The sequence below is a fragment of the Pyxicephalus adspersus genome, chromosome 8 (genome assembly GCF_032062135.1).
Source record: "Pyxicephalus adspersus chromosome 8, UCB_Pads_2.0, whole genome shotgun sequence".
NCBI classification, from domain to species: domain Eukaryota; kingdom Metazoa; phylum Chordata; class Amphibia; order Anura; family Pyxicephalidae; genus Pyxicephalus; species Pyxicephalus adspersus.
In genome coordinates, this window is record NC_092865.1 from 35,294,305 (window position 1) to 35,315,207 (window position 20,903).

Sequence of the window (20,903 nt, forward strand, 5' to 3'; positions counted from 1 at the left end):
CTGAGAGTCAAGTAAAAGACTGCATTTACTAGGCAATTATAACACCTGTCAAATGTGTGATCTCTAAATACCCAATATACAGAAAAACATTTTGCTAACATCAGCTATGCTTTTCAGAAAATAATTACAATGATTATTGTTGATACTGCACTCAATTTAATGTGTATGCACACAATGTATCATAAACAGTATCATAAACAGGGTATTGGCCACAGCAAGATAAATATATTTGGGGTTTAACTACACTAGGTCTCCCTCTCTAATGAACTTCTATGGTCGTCTATGGTTGAGTCATAATTTTTATGAATACAGTACCACATATCACATATTGATATGTATTGTATTGTATTTGTATTTATATATACAGTTTGAACAGACTTATTGTTGGGTTTTAATACTTGAACCTTCTAAGAGTAATTAAAAATACTATAATACTATACTATTTCACAAAATGTAAGCAGTCAAATTTTCCATATTGGCAAACTGACCTATAATCTCATTTTCTATTATACCACAATAGGGTTAAATAGCAGGGGAAGCATTTATGCAGCATGATGCTGGTTTGCACAGTTTTTATAACTTGTTTTTTTTACAGGTGACAGCTTTTATAAATTCATGTGAACGTTTTAGAAAATTCTTTTCATAAAAGTAGGTTTTGTTAAAGCACATTAGTCTTTGAATTCAAGCTATGTATGCTGTATGCTAAAGACATGCAGACATGTGAAATGTTGCCTTTATCATGGAATACTTCCAGGATTGTGCCACTGCGAGGAAGAATAAACACACAGCCCACATCTTTACACTTACTTCATGCCAAGGAGCTGACAGACATCTTTCAGCACTTTCCAAAGACACAAAACCACTGTGTGGATATCGCCCAAAGCCCCACTTTAAGTTAAATCACTTACAGAAGAGGAAAGATAAACATATGAAGATTTCTTATTGTATAATCTAAAGTAGACTGAAAACATTTTCAACATCTACCATTTAACACTTATGTCCGGTTCTTTCATCTTTTACAGAGAAGAAACATAGAATAGCAAATCTGTAGACAGTGCATCACTAATTAAACAAAGAAAAAATTGCTATTTAAATTACTCATTTTTAAAGAGATTACGAGTCCTGCCATTAATAACTTGTTTTTAGAAGTTTTAAAGCTACTCTCCTAAGTTTAAACATAGCAAATATAAGTTTTTATGTTTTCGATACTATAGGGAAAGATTACAACCCACAAGTTTTTATCACTATCTGCATAGATTCACCTTCCCTGTCACTTCAAGCTATCTGTTCATAAAGCAATGAATCTGGTATTCACTGACACATTTCCTGGTGGAAAATAAATTACTGCCATTGAAACACATGGACCTGGAAGATTCTCCAAAGACCAGAAAATGTTTCAATGAATGTAAGATTCACTGCTTTATAAATCCACTAGAGATCAATGTCACTGAGATAAAATAAAAATTGACAATTTAACATTTTACAGCTGTCATCTAAACATGTGCTGAGAATAAATATTTCAATGAGGAGAGGTTCCTAAAAGGGGGTTTCCCTCACTTTGGAGAGATTTACTTTCAGGTCATGTTGCATCCCCATTACAGGAAGTATAGGGAAATATCCACAATAGGTCACAAACAGCATATGATTAAAAATGAAATCTACATAGTGTGTAAAACTAAATGATGTCTGTAAATGTAAACAATAGAAACGTTCATATTATTAAGCTGATAGATTCTTTTTACAGGGAAAAATTTAATGAGAGAAACATTGATCTGTAAGCCCCTGGTCAGCACCAGTCCCCCAATCCAACACTGCAGTCTTCACCTTTAGCACAGATTATTATTATTAATATTATTATTAAACAGGATTTATATAGCGCCAACATATTATGCAGCGCTGTACATTTAATAGGGATTAGCCCAGCTCAATGCTACAGCAGGCCCTGGTGACTGGGAGCAGAGAGGCTATAAAGTCCCAGCAGCCAATGGCAGCGCAGGGCTGAGTCAGGAGCTGATCAGCCCCTAGAATCCCCTTCAGCTGTGCACCGCCTAAAAAATGAATGCTGGGGATGCCATAAATTCATCAGTTAAAGAAAACAGGGGCTGCTGCTATCTTAGTTCACCTGGCTGCTGCAAATGATATCGCTGGACAGAATAAACAGTGTTTTATACTGTGAGGGTGCACAGCACAGGGTTGCCAGACAGATGAGCATCTCCTAACAGGATCCTGCCTTTGCAGAATGCTAGTTGGCTGGTTGTCAGCTTACAAGTAGAGGTCACACTTATTAGCCTGACCTTGGAGGGCGTATATGTCTAAAAGCAGTACATTGGCCTGGATTTATTAAAGTTCCCCAAGGCTGAAGAGAATACACTTTTATCAGTGAAGCTGGGTGATCCAGCAAATCCGGAATGGATCTAGTCCAAAATTGAAACCATTTGAAATCCATTCCAGGTTTTCTGTATCACCCAGCTTCACTGATGATTAATTTTACATTGTAGGCCTTGTAGGCCTGTAATTCCTAGGTATAACTCACCAAAATATTTCCAATATTAAATAATTTTAATATTAAACTTTAAATAAAAACACAAAGTAGCATATATATATATATATATATATATATATATATATATATGAATATATTATTTTGTATTGGATTTAATACAGTTCGATCGATGGAAGAGGACACAACCAGAGGATGGGATTGGACAGGCAGGACACTGGAGGTTGCCAGTGGGACCAGGTAAGTATTTATTATTTATTTTTTTTAGCTACCCCGAGTGAGGCTCGGGGTTTACCACTATCAGCTGTTTTGTTTTACCCGGAGCCACACCGGTCAGGGTTACCGCTCAGAAGGTTAAATAGAAGGTTAAATATTATTTAAAACTACTCATTGCATCGTTGCTCATACAAAGGCTTTACTACTTTTTAAGCCACAGACCTAAACAAATATGCCAATAGGGACTTCTGGAATTCCTCTTGCCTTCACTAGCTGCATTATTAAAGCTGTTTTACTGAAGGAATTTGGGTAGATGATTTAGTAAAATGAATTTTCACTTTGAGAGAGGGAAAATGAGAAGGGAAGCAACAGAAAACTAATTTTGCTAAGAATGCCAATCAAATGCAATGAAATGCAAAAAAAAAACATGATATTTCTTTGTACATAATTGGATTGATGAAGATAGCAGAGCTGTACCTAAGCCAATTGAATTATGCCTTGCAAAGTGATGATTCATTTTACTAAGTGAACAGCCTAAACGTATTTAACAAATCAACCCCAGGACCTGAACCAAGCATCTCGGGCATGCGCAGAAAGCGCCTTTTCGTGAAAAGAAAAAAATTTGCTGATCTCACGCATGCACAGTGAGATCGGCAAGTTTTTTTTTCTAACCTAAGTCACCCAATCTCGCGCCTGGGTCAGGTGACATAGGAGGAAGAACCAGGAGGAAGAGGCGAAGATGGCGCAGCCCAGGGCGCCAGGTCAGAGATGGATACTGGAACGGCGCGGGACCCGATGTAAGACACCTCCGGACCGTTGGACTGTGCTGCGGAATTGAAAGTAAGTGTATTTTTTTTTTGTTTTAGTCACTTTTGAGTTTAGTTCCTCTTTAAGCTTGTTCTCCAAAGATTTATAGCCTTTAATAGGCAGGACCATTAATCTACTCTTTCAAAAGCCCCTTTAAAATGTACAGCATAAGCAATTACTAAACCCTTACTTGAGAGGTTAGCATTCAAAAACTATACACAGTCATAAATATTTACACTGAACTTCTCTGCTTGAAATGTTCCTAATTTCAAAGAGGCCAAGTTTATAAAATTGTTTCCGCCAAGTGACTGAAGAGTAAAGTCTATTTATTTCTATAAGTAATGAACATAGGATGGAAAAAATAAATCTGCTTAGTTCAAAACAATGATGATGCTTGCATACAAAATACAACCAGGCTTAGTGGTGCTGCATCACTCACTGATACAAAGAGGTTTCTTTCTGAGAAGGCATACATAAGCTCAACAGAAAATTAAATAATTCTTATCTTTGATTTAGAAAGCATCAAAATATTATGAAGCTTTACAATCATTATCAACCTGTATACACTTCAATATCTATATTATTGTTCTGGTGTCTTTGATATTACAGTTTTAATATATTACAGTCTAAATATATTACAGTCATTCTGTGTAAGTGCTAAATTTGATCATGGCATTATTACACTGGGGAAGAGGGGCAATAAGCAACATTTGAATTTTTCCAATTAATGTTTCTCGCCACAATGTGATCAATGTCCAAATTCATACTTGTGACTACCAAGCATATACAGCTGTAGTTAATTATGTATAATCAAAACTTTAAATTAGCTTTGGAAATAGTAGGTAAGGGTTAAAAGTTTAACAATTTATTCTTTGCTATGTATGTAGGGGAATCCCTGCAATATGTGTTTTGGGGACAACTCTTGTATTTTCTCCTTCTCATTTGACCTCAGTTTAAATAGAAGGGTGAATCTCCCCTGCTGGGACAAATGTGCTGAAGTTCCCCACTCTATCCAAAACTAACAAAAAAGTTGTGCCTAGTGATATAATGATGGGACTACTATATTGGACCTGCCCCTAAGATAACAACAGCCCTGAAGTCATGTATTGGGTTCTAGGTCCAGGCTGTACATTTTGTCCAGGTCAGTAGTAAGCCCTGTCCTTTCTTGACAATAAGCTCTCACCTTAATTCAATGTTAAATGTAGGAATCTTTATTGAGAAGTAGAAAATCTGGCACTGACAAGTGATTAACAATAGTTGTTTGATTGCAGTTAGGATTGATTCAATGTCATGGGGGGGGGGGGGGGGGGCTCATCAGTGGTGAATATCTTATATGAGGGGGTGCTGAGAAGTTCCTGGCTTTGCCCCCTTCCAGATGAAATAGAAACATAAGTGTGGGTGCATATGACAGCCTAATATCTTAGTATGTAACTGTGCAAATATCAGGTCTTGGCGATTCTTAAAACTGTTTTTTCTTTTAGTGAGAACCTGTGATGGCAGAGGCACAAGCAAGTTTCATGTCTTTGGAGTTACGGGCCGTCATGAAGTTTTTGTTCCTCCAGGCAATGTCAGCAAGGGACATTCACACTAAAATGTCACAAACACTGGGGGAGAAGTGTCCTTCCTTTCCACGGAGAAACAAAAACTTCATGACGGCCCGTAACTCCAACGACATGAAACTTGCTTGTGCCTCTGCCATCACAGCTTCTCACTAAAAGAAAAAACAGTTTTAAGAATCGGAAAGATATTTGTTCTGATATTTGCACAGTTACATACTAAGATAATAGGCTGTCATATGCCCCCACACTCATTTTTTACATTTCATCTGGAAGGGGGCAAAGCTAGGAACTGCTCAGCACCCCCTCATAACTAACACAGACAGTTAACACCTGAAATGGAATGGGAAATATGGTGTTCAGCAAGGCAGCACAGCAGGATACCCTATCTAGCTCTTTTTTTGCAATCCTGTCAGTGAATTGGAAGCTGGTTTAAGGAAAGTTTGGGGCTGGCCAACAAACCTCCTAAGAGATTGGGGCAGTTAGGAAAATGTGCTTTCTATCTTTTTGTGATTGATTTGGGTTCAGTAGTCAGATTTGCCTACTGGCCCATCCATTGAAATCTATTTCTTGCTCTGAAGCCTTCCTTAAAAAATGCTTTTGTTGCAAAGATTTCCTTTAACCCATGCCAGGTTCTCATAGTAAAGGATCAGACAATAAAAACATGCTTTAGTATCCTTTTATAAATGAGTGGTATGGTACTGACCTCAAACACTTCCTCTTCAAGGATGCGAGTCCCAAATACAACAATGCCATTGGTATCCACCACAGAATTGTCACTTCTCGGCAAAGGTTTAGATATCTTCTTTTTGCAGTCCACAATCATTGTGACTGTCTTCTTTTCCACGCTGATTGCAATTCGATGCCATCTATGGAAGCAAATTCATATCTGTATCAACCATTTACTGGGCAGCAGGAATCAAGTGGAATAATGAAATTTTATAAAATAAACATGCCCTGATAAGTAGAGCAGTGAAGGTCTAAGGAGATACCTCTCAATTTGAACCAAACCAAAGTTTACAGTTGGCGTTATAAATGTTTTTAGGTAAATGACAAATGAATAAAAGGCAATCAGCAATGTTAGTTCTCTCCTGATAAAATATGAATGTGAACATAAAGAGATACTGGCATGGGCTCCATGAAATTACACACTGCCTATTAGGGCTACCTATGCACAGTGAATAGGTGTTTTTGGTTTGATGGTAGTTGAAGAGGCAGGAGGAAGGGGAGACTAAAAATAAGCCACTTTTACAACAAGTGATAGGTGCTAGGTTTTCTTGGTCATTCAAGCAATTTCCTGTGAGCCCAGCTGGTCATCCCATCAGCCTGGCGTGCAGTACAGTACTGCAGTGCAATATGACTACAAACTAGTAAACAGAGGTATTTCATTTGGGACATACGACTGAAATCCAACACTCTATTTCCTAAACAACAAGGTCTTAAACATTCTGGTATACAAAACAAAATACGGTATAAAAAATGCATGAGACCCTAACCAAGTACAGCGTGGAAGGAGGGCAAATGTTATAGTTATTCAGGGGTTTCAACCATTGTTTACAAGCACTGAGCTAAAATGCCATAACCAGCTGATTGACATTATATTTGGACAGGTATTAGGTATATTACTAGGGAATGTTCTAGTTCTTTGTTTTAAAACTGGTTGTCTGGCTGTCATGCTGAACCAATATTTTCAATAAATAATTTTTGCCCAAAGTCAAGTATTGTGACTAGAATATATGAGATATGTTATATCAGATGTCCAAATTTTTGTAGTAAAACAACAGCCTAATCAGTAGGCCTTAGTAGTGCTAGGGGAGACCCCGGGAAGGCTTTAACCCATTGCAGATTCTCATAGTAAAGGATCAGACAATATAAAATATGATGCCTTAATCAGCTGATCATCGCTGAAACAGCTTTGCTACATAGAAGGGAACCTCAGCAGTCAAACTGACATCAGATTTTGGCAGCTTTTGGGTACCTTACTTGGTTCTATTTCTATGTTTTCGTTCTTTATTTTAAAAAAATAGTTGCTTGTCTGTCATTCTGATCCAGTATTTTCAATAAATAATTTCTGCCCCATGTCAAGTATTCTAACTAGGATCTCAGGCTTTTCACTAACTTTATTACTGCATGTTTGTATTAAAACCAGTAACAATCAGGGAACTAAAAAAATATTTTTTCATTTAAGCAGCGGGTCTGATTTATTAAAGCTTTCCAAGACTGGAGAAGACAGCAGACCATCATGGAAGAACCAGGGAATCCAACAAACCTGGAATGGATCTGGTCCAGCATTGAGTATATTATTAGCAAATGTTTTTTTGTAAATCCATTCCAGGTTTGCTGGATCACCCAGGTATTCCATGATGGTCTATCTTCTCCATTCATGGAGAAAATAAATCAGGCCCAGTGTTTTGGTTCTGTATTAAAGTTGTTGCTGTACACTGTATAATAACACATGTTTTTTTGTAGTACAGTTCAAAGATAAAACCAAGCAACTATGTAACAACTTTTGAAGACAGTAGTATCATTTTAGTGTACATGCATTTCTTCAAGTTGACAGAGTTTAAAGGAATTACTTACTTTCCATCTGCAATATTGACAGTGCTAAAAATGGGGTAGTCATCTGGTGTGGGTAGTCGATTCTGATCCTCATAAAGGAAGACAGGTGACCTGCCAACCTCTATTCCTAACTGTTGTGTTCCTTCCCCCCTGTATATTGACAGGACAAATGACTGCAGGCCTTTCTTGGGCTTTACTGTCAGCAGGATTGAGAAATCCTTTGGAAATACCCCCCCTGAAACAGAACATTATAACATCAACAGACAGCAGTACAAAATATGTTATACAGATATGTGTTTCTTAAAAAAGTAAAGAAACATAAAGCAAAGATCAGGCAAATTTAAAATATAATTATTAGGATAAGTTTATATGCAAAATAAGATCATTGTTCAATTTGACCGCAAAGGTGTGTGAAAAGGAAATCTGTCTTCAAATTGCATACCTGGTAAGCCTTAACAAATGGGAACTGCCCCTTGTAGCAGCCATTCCTAACCAGGGCAATTCCAGAGTTTGCTAGGACCTCCTTGAGTTTTTGCTGATTGACTTTCTAATTGATGGCACCTTCATAGTTCTGGGGTAAGTGCTACTTGCTAGAGCCATTTGTAAGACAACAACTTTTTAGTTGTCTCTAAGGGTTGTATTCTGATCACTACTGTAAGATGACAAGCTTTCCATTGTCCACCAATATAGGAAGCATTCTGCTTACTGACTGTCTGAAAATTGCTTTTAGCATGGAGTTATCAAGGATTCCTCTAGGTTAAAAAGGTTGAGAAAAGCTGTTTTTATAGCATCTTATTCATCTAAACCAGACAGCTAACGTGGCCAACTGTAAAGCTCATGGCTAGTATGTAGGACATCTTAAAACTTCTATTAAAAAAACAGAAGAAAGTGTAAAACCCTACAAAGCAAAGACCATCTTATAATATGAATTCAATATGAAAATATTAATTCTTCTGACGAATACCATAAGGATCAGACCAGAATCAGAATGGGACTGATGTGGAAAAAAGTTAAAGCCTTCTTCAAACATAATATCAAGCATAGTTAACCAACAATGTGTTCGTTCTGCTTCTTATTATCCAATTGAGTTCTACAGCCATTCAAATCAGCATTCGGCTACTTTGTTTTAAATACAGATCTCGTTTGGAAAAAGGCTTGAGGCCATACATCTGATAGGTGGTGGTGGGACTGATTCAGTTAGGAATGAAGCATATCTCACAATTAGGATCAGCAGCATAAAACACGCATATATATAGTACAACATACATGCTGTAAATTTTAAATCAAGTGTAGTGTAACTTTAGCATTAAAAGAATTTTTTTGTTTTATGGTAAAAGGGAAATCTCATCAACAAGGCCAGCGTGTATATTTGTTTTATGCATTGCCCAATCATTTTTCTCATAACAGATTTTCTTTGAGTCCATTGACATCCCATTCTAACATATATCTAAGATAGCTTGAAGGGCAGATACAATTCCTTTGCTTTTTGTTCACATTACAGCAAGTGACTAGAACAAGGTATAGCTAGACAGATTCTAGAAAGAAACTAAATCAGCTATCTCATCTATCTCTTAAGAACGAGTAAGCTTCAACATAACACATGGTGTTGTTAGGCTTAGATACCATTTAATCTAATTAAGGCAATGAAGTAGAAAGTAGAAATGTGCCATGTGTTAAATATAACATTAAAATCAGGCATACAGTCTGCTCTTTAGGTGCACTGGAGTGACAGGTGCATAGTAACTTTAAAGAAAAGGGACATAGTGAAGAAGGTGGATCTGCAGAGTGGTGACAGTGACTAGCAGTCCAAAAAGCTGGTGGAAAACGGCACAGCTTTAGGAAGTTCGGGCCATAAATGCTTTAACATTCTTTTTAAACTATGTAACCAACAATACACATGTGAAGCCCGTGCCAATACGGTTATATGTAGCTTCTGATATATGTACAATTTTAAAAAAGGTAAATTGACCTCTGGGTTCTCTAGCTCTGGGTCCCAGCAAGCTGCCTTAGTTACATTCCAGTTTGGTCTGGAAACCTCAAAAGCAGTGGCACTCTTTTATTTAAATCCCAATAAGTCTTGGAGGAGTGAAATCTGGCCCATTCTCTTTTGCCCTCTACACATTCTTTTAACCTTTTAAACAGGGTTTGTGAGTAAGATAAGGGGATATCAGAACCTAGGCTTTCAAGATCTGATTTTCTGTTTCTGTTTTTGCACAATTCTTGATTCTTTGGGTGCTCTTATGAACTGATAAATGAATGCGGTAGAGCTAAAGATAGCCCAAAAGTCTGGAAAGTTTTAATTCAATTTACTATCTCAACCTTGGTTAAAGGCCAAGGAGAAGTGTCAACATTCAAATCTGGAATTTGTGTGGCTGTTGTGTATGCAAAAGATGCATGTTGTCATGTAGATGGTATTGTGTGCATGCTTTCTTAATTATTAAGAAAATTAAACACAATTTGTAGCGTCCTAATCTTTTATTAGGGAAATAAGTTAGCTTCTGCACAAATTAAGCACACATGTTTAATGAGGTCAATAAAATAAAAACATACAAGGGAAGCTTTATTAACTAAAAAGTCAAAAACAATTAAGTAAAATATGCAAATGCAGGAAACAGTCTGACAGAATGGCAAATGTCACATAAATAAACTTGTGTGGGCTAGAAAATGACAGGGCTTGTTTGCTTTTCTATTTCCTTCTTATGTTATATATCCCAGAGGATCTGGTATATCACAAATATACTAGAAATGTGAAATATTTTCTATATTTATGTACTAGTCTTCTATCCTTTGTATATTGTTTGAGTAATATTCAGATACCAGGAGATATCAAAAAAGAGATTCATTTAACTTCAGAAATGAATGACAAGCACCACTTGCAGAACTTGTAAAGTGAATAGGACCTGGGGCAAATCAGACGTCATAGGTCCTAGGTCCCAGGTCCTATTCACTTTACAAGTTCTGCAAGTGGTGCATGTAATGTGTCACAGAAAATTGTAAAACATTGGAAATTTGCCTGGGACTATGACAATGCTATGAGGTTACTGTATTATAGTTATTAGTATTAGTTTTTTAAGAAATGAAGTTACGATGTTAACAGCTTGCACAATAAAGAAGGGTGTTCACCAGTAGTGAAGTAAACCTAATGCCACCATTACCAGTTGGTACCTCATGGAAAGCATCTCATGCTGCCTACAATTTAACCTTGTTCTTAAACCTGTTAGCTGGTTTAGAGCCTGACCCTTCTCTTCTGGTTTCAATGTTAAACTACTGGTCAATAGAATGATGGAGGGTCTAACTGGCCTGTAGTGTTGTGTGTGTGTGAAAGGGCAGACATGGGCCTGGTCAATGATCAGGGAGATTGTCCCGTGGGCAGCATGGTGGCGCAGAGGTAGCACTCCTGCCTTTGCAGCGCTAAGTCCCAGGTTCAAATCTCAACCAACACTATCTGCATGGAGTTTGCAAGTTCTCCCCGTGTCTGTGTGGGGGCTCTCCGGTTTCCTCCCACATACCAAAAGCATGCAGTGAGGTTAATTGGCTAGATTGACCTTAGACTGTATAAATGACATATGACCATGGTAGGGACGTTAGATTGTGAGCTCCATTGAGGGACAGTTAGTGACATGACTATGGACTTTGTACAGCGCTGTGTAATATGATGGTGCTATATAAATACTGTGTAATGATAATTGTCCAGTATTATCTTATGCACTATATATCACTCAACAATGAATGTCAGGGCCAGCCTTTTTACCTTAGAGGAACCCTTGAGATAAATATCAAATCTGGAGGAACCCCTTTTAAATGCAATACATCAGAGTTAGTGGGAAAAACTTTTCCTTAAATTTGTTGTTAGAAAGCCACCTTTACAAACAACAAACATTTGGGGTGTCATACCCTTTGCTCTGCCAAGTAGCATTGGTCTAGGGACTATGCAGGCACCATCAAAAGCAAACCTAATCAGTCACTTTAAGAATCTATAGAGGAACCCCAGGGTTCTATAAAACCCTGGTTGAGAATGGCTGACCTGGGTTATTTAACATAAATAAATAAAACATTTACCTTTATAACATTAGTTGTATAAATGTATTTTTAAGCTGAAAGAAAACATGCATTTCTCAATATTTTCTCCAACCACCTATTGAACATATAAGCATCTGAAATACCGTGGTGCTGTTGTTGATTTTATTTGTATTAAGGAGTACCTCTGCCCAATCAGGGACACAACCAGTTGTTTTAGATGACCCAATCTGAAACATGATTAGTGATTTCTAAATCTGACAGAACTGTAGGATTGGCTAGTATGCAAATGCTGGGATAATCTATACATAGGCATTTCATCTTATTAAGTGTGTTCCTATAGCATTTTTTGCACTCTGTAGACCTATTACATTCAGTTGGCCATTGTATTGTTTTTATTTTTTGCTCATCCTAACATATAAGCATTAATTGTTCTTGTATTATGACTTTTGCTGTCATCTCTATTCATCCTTATACAACATTGTAAGTGCAACTGTATTTTACAGGTATTGGAACAGCAAGCTGAACCATGTTTGTTACAACCTTTAGGTTTAACAAGTCAATGCCTTTAGCAAAGTTTGACTGGAGTCAATTTTAATTGCATATTTTCCATTATAATTTGTTTCAGTGTCCATCATCATTGAACGGACATATTTCAGATTTCTAAGATAACATTATAACTTGTTCTGGCCAGTTATGCATACTTGAAGTAGTTTCCTTTCTAACAACCTAAAAGATATAGCAAGAACTTGTCTTAAGTAGTTAAGTTATGGGGAATGAACATCAAACTGACTATTTTGTAACTAAAACAAACAATTTCCTGTGACTTTTAATTTTGACCTTGCTATAGAGAAGGCTGGATTTTAGATAATGTTTTGTAATGAATGCTATTGCAATCCATCCCAAAGATGAAAAATTATGTGTCTCCTGTACGCCTTTGTAATAGGTGTAACAAAGAACTTCAACAAATTCAATCATTGTGAGAATAAAGTCACACTATAAACTGTAAAGCACAGTATAAATTGCTGGTTGTTGAGTAGTGTGTACAAAAGATCATTTGTTATAATTATGAAAGTCTTTTTACAGAAGAAAACTTAGGATACACAAAATGACATGTGTAAATGGTATGTATAGTTATCTACAATTGGAGGAGTTGCTAAATCTCTTAGGGTTCTAGGATTCTAGGCAAGGCTACCTGGGAATTAGAAAACCCACCACAGATAGTTTTTGGTAAGCACAGGTTATCATAAAGTGATATAATGATTTAAAGTAAAAACAGTGGTGTAGATCATTTTTTAATAAATCAATCAGTGGAAATTAGTAGGTATCTGTATTAGTACATGTAAAATATATGAACTGTATTGTCAACAGTCAACAAATATGTATGATTGATTTCTAATCTTAAAAGTGTATGCAGCATTATGTTATCTCAAACCTCTGTAGTTCTGAACACTATCATTTATTTTATTATCATTTATTTATTTCAGTACTCTGTATTGTTGTGTATTGCTATTAGCAGGTGCAGCAAGCAAATATTGCTTATTAGAGTACAGTTCTGCACGTGCAGGCTCAAGAAACTTTTCACCACCACCAACCTTCCTGCCGGAGGCAGCTTTCTAAGACAGATTGGTTATTTGAATACCTCCGTGGAATTAACATGCCTTTTCACAATCTTTCGAGTCTTGGCTTGTGAGTGGCCATATAGGGAAGACACTTGTACCGTCTTGTTTATTTATAAAAAAAAAATAATTAAAAGATCACAGCCAGTAACATATTTATAGCAGGCAAAGAAATCTGGAAAGTCCTTCTTATTACTGGATTCCAGCTGCCAAAGCCCCCAAGAAAACAGATGTGTTCTGCTTAACAGATGTGCAGTAGCATGTCTCTGTCTTCCTAGAGAACAGATAATTGTTTGACTACTGTTATCCATAAAATATAAATGGGTTTAAAAGTGACAAAATTCATGTCAATAATAGGACCAGGTTTAAATTAAGTGGCTCCTTAGGATTATTTAATTTTTCTGGCCCATCATGACCACAGGTTAGAATGCACAGCTACAGCCACAACTGCTAAACTACTTAAATTTACTGTTGCTTACCCTCTAACCACTGAGATGTCACTGACTTTTTAGCAAGTACAATGTTGCAGCATTCTGGACCAATAAGAATGTGACGCCTTAATGTGGTAAATCTTCTGCAGATGATGTATCTACAGTGGTGAATTCACTAGTCTGGCATATCTTTAGGACTCTTGTTAATAAATATTTGATTGACAACCAAAATCAGACATACACAACCCAAGGACCGCCAAACAACAGCCATTTTAGAAGAATAGCAATCTCTATGTTAGTTAACAAGAAATTATTTTATTAGAAAAATTAAAATTAAACAGATTGCAGATTCATTATTTTTGAGTATTATGCATTGGACGTGAACATTTCAACCAATTCCTTAGACAATAATTCACATGATTGCAAGCTGGCTAGATGATTAACTAAGTGGCTTCACATTTCAGGGGAAGATATTAAAACTCGTATGCATCTTTTATGTGACTTTTAAAACCCTCCAAGGAATCCACATATTTTTAATTTCCTTCTCCTGTGATACATTTTAACTACATTCTTGAACAAGTATTTTTGTATATTATTATAATAAAGTCCTGTTGTGAGTAAGAAGTAAAACAGAATGTAGAATATTAAAATACTATTTTAGGGCATAGTAATATGAACCTTTCAATATGGAATACACAGATGAAGACTGTCTTGTGTTTAATAATGCTACTGCACAACTTTGAGGAGGTTTCAGGCTATTGAAGGGCTGAGAGTGTAGAAACATGTCTAACAGAAAAAATGGTCCCCAATAGTAACCAGTTAGTTTCTTCTTGATATGTCCTATGTGTACATATAACGTACAATCATAACTATTTAAGTTTCCAAGCAGCTCAAAAAGTCCTGTTTTGCTTTTTCCTAGTGCAACCCCTTCATTCATTTAATTCATTTTGCTGATATCCACCCGGGAGCCTTACAGAAGAGAAACAATATGGCTAAGGATTTCTTTACACTATAATGCAAAAAGCGCACACAAAACATGCACGTTTTGTTTTGCATTTGATTTTAACTTGCTTCATGATGCAATGTGTTTTTATGACCCCTCCGTTCTTAATGTTCTTAAGGATTAAAAGGAAAAGTGATCTCTGATTTGTTATCCTAGCTATAACTGGTGAGTTGTTTTAGAAGTTAGCTTTATTTGTGATTTTCTTTAAGAGGAAAAGTGATCTCTGATTTGTTATCCTAGTTATAACTGGTGAGCTTTTTTTAGAAGTTAGCTTTAATTTGTGATTTTCCTTAGGAGGAAAAGTGATCTCTGATTTGTTAACCTGGTTATCTAGTCAGATGTTATATTATATTTTGGCGTTCTCTTCCATTTGCATTTCAGAAATCCACAATCAGCAGATGGCCACAGTCAGATGACAGTTTAATGTGCAAAATGAATAGGATAACTAATACATTGAAAGCCAAACAATTCTTCATTGGATCCATCTTGCAGTTTTGACTGACTAACCAAATTCAATAGCTTTGTTTTTCTCCATTTAAGTATAAATAAATCACACAATATGACAGGAATAAAAGATGACCTTACCTGGGTATAATTGTTTCATTGGTATACTAAGCTGGGCATGTTTCTGAACTCTGTATGCTGTGTCTGATCCCTTGGATGCCTTTCTGTTTGTGCAAAACCCTGTTGTTTTTGAGACACCTTCTGGTGTACTTTGAAAATCTAATGCTTTGAGTACATTGACTGGTCCAGCTGAAAAAGATAGAAGACAAAAAAATGGTTAATAGACCACACATTATTTTTAGTGTCAAATGATATCAATGATAACAAACAGAACAATGTTTAATGGGAAAATGGGGTAACCCTTCTGAAAGGTGTAGTAAGATCAGTACTCATGATAAATAAATACACTTTACAAGACATCATTGCTGTTTGCATGGCCTGCATATGTGCCATTTGCTTAAAATTAAAATAATTTTGCCACATTGATGCAGAACACATTCAGCAAGTACTTATAAAATTGGACTATTAAAAGAAGTGGACTCTGGAAGCTGTGCCCAAAAAGTACTAGTCACCATTATTGGCTATCGTCAACCTGCACTTGATTTTTCCTGTGTCATCACTTCAACTCCAACCTACATGATGGATTGTTGATCAACACAACCAGTCTGACTCGGGTTTACCTTATGCCATCCCTAACACCTTCAACTCCCTTTAACCTAATGCTGGGAAAATTTTTAAAAATCCTTTCCTAATCTAGGGATTCTAGTATTGTGCACTGCAAACATTAAAGCCATAATTCTGGTAGCTAAACTACCAACATTTTATTACATTATATATTAAAATATTTCTAAATGAATAGTAAAATTAAGCTCTGTAGCTTTTTTTTTTTGGTCATTCATTACTTCTTATGTTATTGAAACACTGTATTATTATGAAAGAAAAGTAGTAAATAATACATAAATAGGTAGTAAACCATGAGCATAATTATATTTGGTTTAAATGCATTGTAATAATATAGGACACTAGCAAAATCTAAGCCTCCTTTTACAATTTCATTTGCATAATGCTTATCAAACTGCTTCCAGGTGCATGACTGCAATGTACTGCTAAAATGCACCAGGAGCAGCAAACTGCACTGCAGGGTAATACATTTACATGTGTTAAACTTGTTTTTGCTGTGTGATTTTTCCAGGCCACACAAAGGCCAGAAGAGTGAAGAACCATGCTGCAACCAACTGAAACTCAAATGCAGCCTTGTGAAAAGTGTGCACAAAGTGGTTCCCAACTGCCCCTATACAGTTGAGTGTTGGGAGTGCAGTTGAGAATGCAGTAGAATGCTGTGGTTTACTGCGAGTCTCAAATTGGCCTAAGTGTAAAATGCAGTATGATCTTTACAAGCATCTGATTTATTACATCTGAATGTCCTAAGTGACTCATTGACCTAAGATTAGGATTGGTAGAGCCAAATGCCAGATCACTATTGAAAGATGGTGAGAATTAGAAGTAATTTTTTTTTACAGGCCACTATTGTTTTAAGCTGCGTACACACGTGCAATTTTTGTCGTTGGAAAGGATCTTTCACGATCCTTTCCAACGACAAAGTACTACACGATGCACGAACAGTGCTGTACATACAGCACCGTTCTGCTCTATAGAGAGGGGAGGGGGAGAGCGACGGAGCGGCACCCTGCTGCGCGCTCTCCCTCTTCCCTTTCATGAGGATCGGTCGTCGTTCATCGTCCGTGGATCCACCAGGACGGTCGTTCAGATGATGGACGACGCCGTCTGTACACACACCAGATTTTCGCCCGATATTTAGCCGATGCCGATTATCGGGCGATAAAAATCTGACGTGTGTATGCAGCTTTAGAAAACTAAATAGTATTAGCTAGAAAAAAAAATCCAGCTATGCAATTTTCACCTGGAGCCTTGTCAGTCTGGGAAGACATGCACAGAAAACATGGTAGTTCCAGAAACAGAATAGAATATAGGCCTGTCAAACTGTCTGCATTGTGTAACAATCTCGAATGTCTTTACTTGTTAAAGCAAGAATTTATAATGATTCAGTGGTAGCAAAATTGGATACAAAAGTCAGATGAAGGCCCAGTACTGAACTGGTTGTGATCCCTATTACCAAGAGGTAGGGAGAGATAAGTGGTTGCTGTAGTTGTCAGCCATAAATTGTGAAGTCTCCTTAGACTCCTTGTGAAGTCTCCTTAGACGTGACAATTTTTCATGGAATTAAGAAAATAATAAAGTGAGATACACGTAAAATTTCACAAGCAGCATATTTTCCTAAAAAAATGTAAACGTTGGGTATATCAGTGCTGGATTATATATATTCATAACTAATTATAGTTACTTAAATAATTTCAATAAAACTAATATTACTATCAGTCTCACTTTTTAGTCAGCTCTCATTTTGATTTTGATATGATTTTAAGAATTACTCACATAGAGATTAACACAGTAGAACATAGGTCTAACAGAAATGGGATCATTTTAAATATCTTGATATAGCGTTTAAAGGCAACTGAGGCCAAGCACAAGCTAACTTTGTCTTCTGTGATATTATTCAAACAACACATATTTTTAGAGCTGCATCTGATGTAGTCTAGCAAGAAGAAGTTACTTACAGGTATCATGCTTCAAATGCAGAAATGTCACCCAAACAACTGGAGCCTATGTGGGTGGTCACCTTCCCCCACAATACTGTGTAGAATTTGAGATGGCTATCATGGGAACAATAACTTTCTCAGTTAACTGCAGAAAATGGTGTCTGTTCTACTTTGCAAAAATGTGTTCCTCTTCCCAGCTATAACTGATGAGTTTTTTTAGAAGTTAGCTTATATTTGTGATTTTCTAGACCTAATACCGATACTACTACTTCCATGACTATCATGTATTTTCCCTAATAATAATATTACTTATAATGATATTTTTTAAAAAAAATAGTATTAGCAACATACTCTCCTAGCAAACACATTTCATGAAACTGCTATTTTTTAAACTATCTGTATAAAAAACCTAGGATAGGATAGCTAAACCCCCCCCCCCCCCCCAAAAAAAAAAAAAAAAAATAAGAATATTTATTATTGCAGCTTAGTGGTCCATGTAGTTACAGCATTTTTTTCCTGCATTGTTTCTCTTTTTGTTTTTACTTTCTAATTCTGTCTCTCACTGGGAGGCTACGCTCAATGCTCCACTGCATGTACTGAGTCATATCTACCACTGAACCAGAAAGATGTTTGATGCCATAACATGGGGAATGGGCTGATTTCAGTTTAGCTCATAGAAAATGGCAAACACTATGCATTTATTATTTTAGCAATATAAACAGAATTTTTCTCTATCTGCTGAAAATGCTCTTAGTCTGAAAAACTGATTCAGCCAACATTTACTGGACTGGTAAGCTTATTTCTTTGTTTGTTTTTTTTTGGGGGGGGGTATGATTTTTATCTTTTGCTTAAGAAATAAAAAACACAAAAGGGTAGTTTAGTCTTAAGTTAAAAACAAAACGACACAGATTTAATTTATAGGAGGAAAAGGAGTTAGGTTGGTGATTTATATAATTCTGTGCATGTAGTGTTGGTGTATGCAAAGTTGTAATGTAATCCTAGAATGTAAGATATACTTACTTTCTAAAAGTTTGTATTATTTATGCATACCTACTATAAATAAATGATAGAATTATATATGCTTTAGCCTTTTGTTTACTATAAAACACAGAAAACGAAGCTTGAAGCCATCAGTTTTATTGCTCTACAAAATACGACCTTCCAAAGGTTGGCATGTACAAAACATTTTTTTAATAATTGATTTGAATAAATTATTGGTTTTATGTTTTATACCTTTACCCTCTGGTATTTGTATATATATATATATCTATATAATGAGCTTATTTGGGATGTGGTACACCATTGAACATGGGAACACATGCACATTTATGTAACAAAGCCTTTGCTTACCAGATTTTCCCATATTAATATACAGTAGACTGTGATAGTGAGGAAAAATGTGATTCACTCAATTTAAATCAGCCCTTGTTAACCTTTTTACCCCAGAGGAATCATTGATATACTTTTCATGGCTCAAGACCCCTGCTACCACTAATTTGTTAGGGATCTGTGGGGAAAATTCTATAGTGGTGATCAGAACACTAACCTCACAGAGAGCTAACAATATAATTGGTTTATTACAGGTGGCTCTGCTAAGTGGCATTGGACATTGGATTACTTAGAACCCTGGCTGAGAATGGCTGCTATAAATAGTAAAATATATGAAGTAAACCTTGAGTACATGGAATGCCTGCTATTAGTTACACTGACTACAGTCTTGGATTGTCATTGCTGAGACTCCCCATGACTGATTCTATGACTGATTGTGCATTATTAATGTATATATTTTTACATCACCAATACTGGTAACAGTAGTAAAATCACCATAACATACCACAAGCCATTGTGAAGAATATGGGTATGAATGAACCCTGAAATCCTTTATGGTTTTAATATGGCTGAAGGTCATTGGACTCATATAGCTAATAGCTCTCAGGAAATGTGTGGTTGAGTCCAAATAACAGAGTCATAACAACCCAAAGAGTATTTAAGAAAGCTAGAGTGCATGGGGTTCAATAGCTTCAACCATTTAATATGCCACACCTCAAATGTACGTGTTGTACATCATTAAAAGAAAACAGCTGAAGAAAAGATGCACATGGATACTGAAAATTCTATAAATTTGCTGCTATCCTTCATAAATTACATTTTAGGGAAAATCCTTGAATGGCCTCTAGCCTTCAACAATTCATAAGAGAATTTGTACACATCCAGAGGGTATTTCAGTGTGCTTTAAAGGGATTAGAAAGAGGTTTAAGGAAGGGAAATGGGATTAGCAGTTATGAGACAGCTTTAGGAAAAAAATCAGGAAAAAACTTTAGACACATCAAAGTGACCTGTCATAGTACATCTATACAATAGATTCAGTGCCTTCTGTTTTCACCTGTGAGATTCTCTCCTATATTTTTTATGCTCCATTAAAAAAACCTTTGAGCCTCAGAAAAAAGTTTTTATTCTGCATGCTAGAAATACATTTATATATATATATATATATATATATATATATATATATATATATATATTTACTCTTATTACTATTAGTCCTGTCTCAGTTAAATAGTAAAATGACTAAATAATATTAAAGTAAACATATTTTAGGACTACATAAATAAGTATTTCTAAGAGCTCTTTTTAAAAAACAGAGAATCAGAGACCCGCCTCAAACATTCCCTCGTGGACCATGTGTTTCAGCGGCAGTAAATCCCACTGAATATTCAATTTTCTGTTTTATAAATAGAGCCCTTATGTATCAAGCAATGTCTATTGTCATTGTATATAATAGCAGGGATGTGCTCATCAGAAATCACCTTTCTATGATATAATACCACACTTGACTCCTGAAAGTCAATCTCAGGCTGATACAGATATCCAGCATTGTTGTTCAGGTTTTGAAATTGCAGATATGGATCTTGTAGTGTTAGGCCCAGGAAAATACACTACCCAGAACCTCAAAACTAACCTAACTATTAAGATGACCTAACACTTAACACCCCAAATCTGGACTCTAACCTTACACTGGAAGGCCAAACCATTAACTTCAAACTTGCTTAATTCTCAACCCTTAAACTACTAG

At 36.1% G+C, this 20,903-nt stretch overlaps 1 protein-coding gene across 1 annotated transcript in view; it reads right to left on the reverse strand.

The window, feature by feature from the left end:
* COL11A1 (collagen type XI alpha 1 chain) overlaps positions 1 to 20,903 on the reverse strand; it is a gene marked incomplete in the record, with an annotated part of 137,389 nt that overhangs the window by 99,691 nt on the left and 16,795 nt on the right. Inside the window, 3 exon segments of the mRNA XM_072420016.1 lie at positions 5,786 to 5,948; positions 7,660 to 7,873; positions 15,294 to 15,461. Of these exon segments, the coding sequence (XP_072276117.1) occupies positions 5,786 to 5,948; positions 7,660 to 7,873; positions 15,294 to 15,461 (545 nt within the window).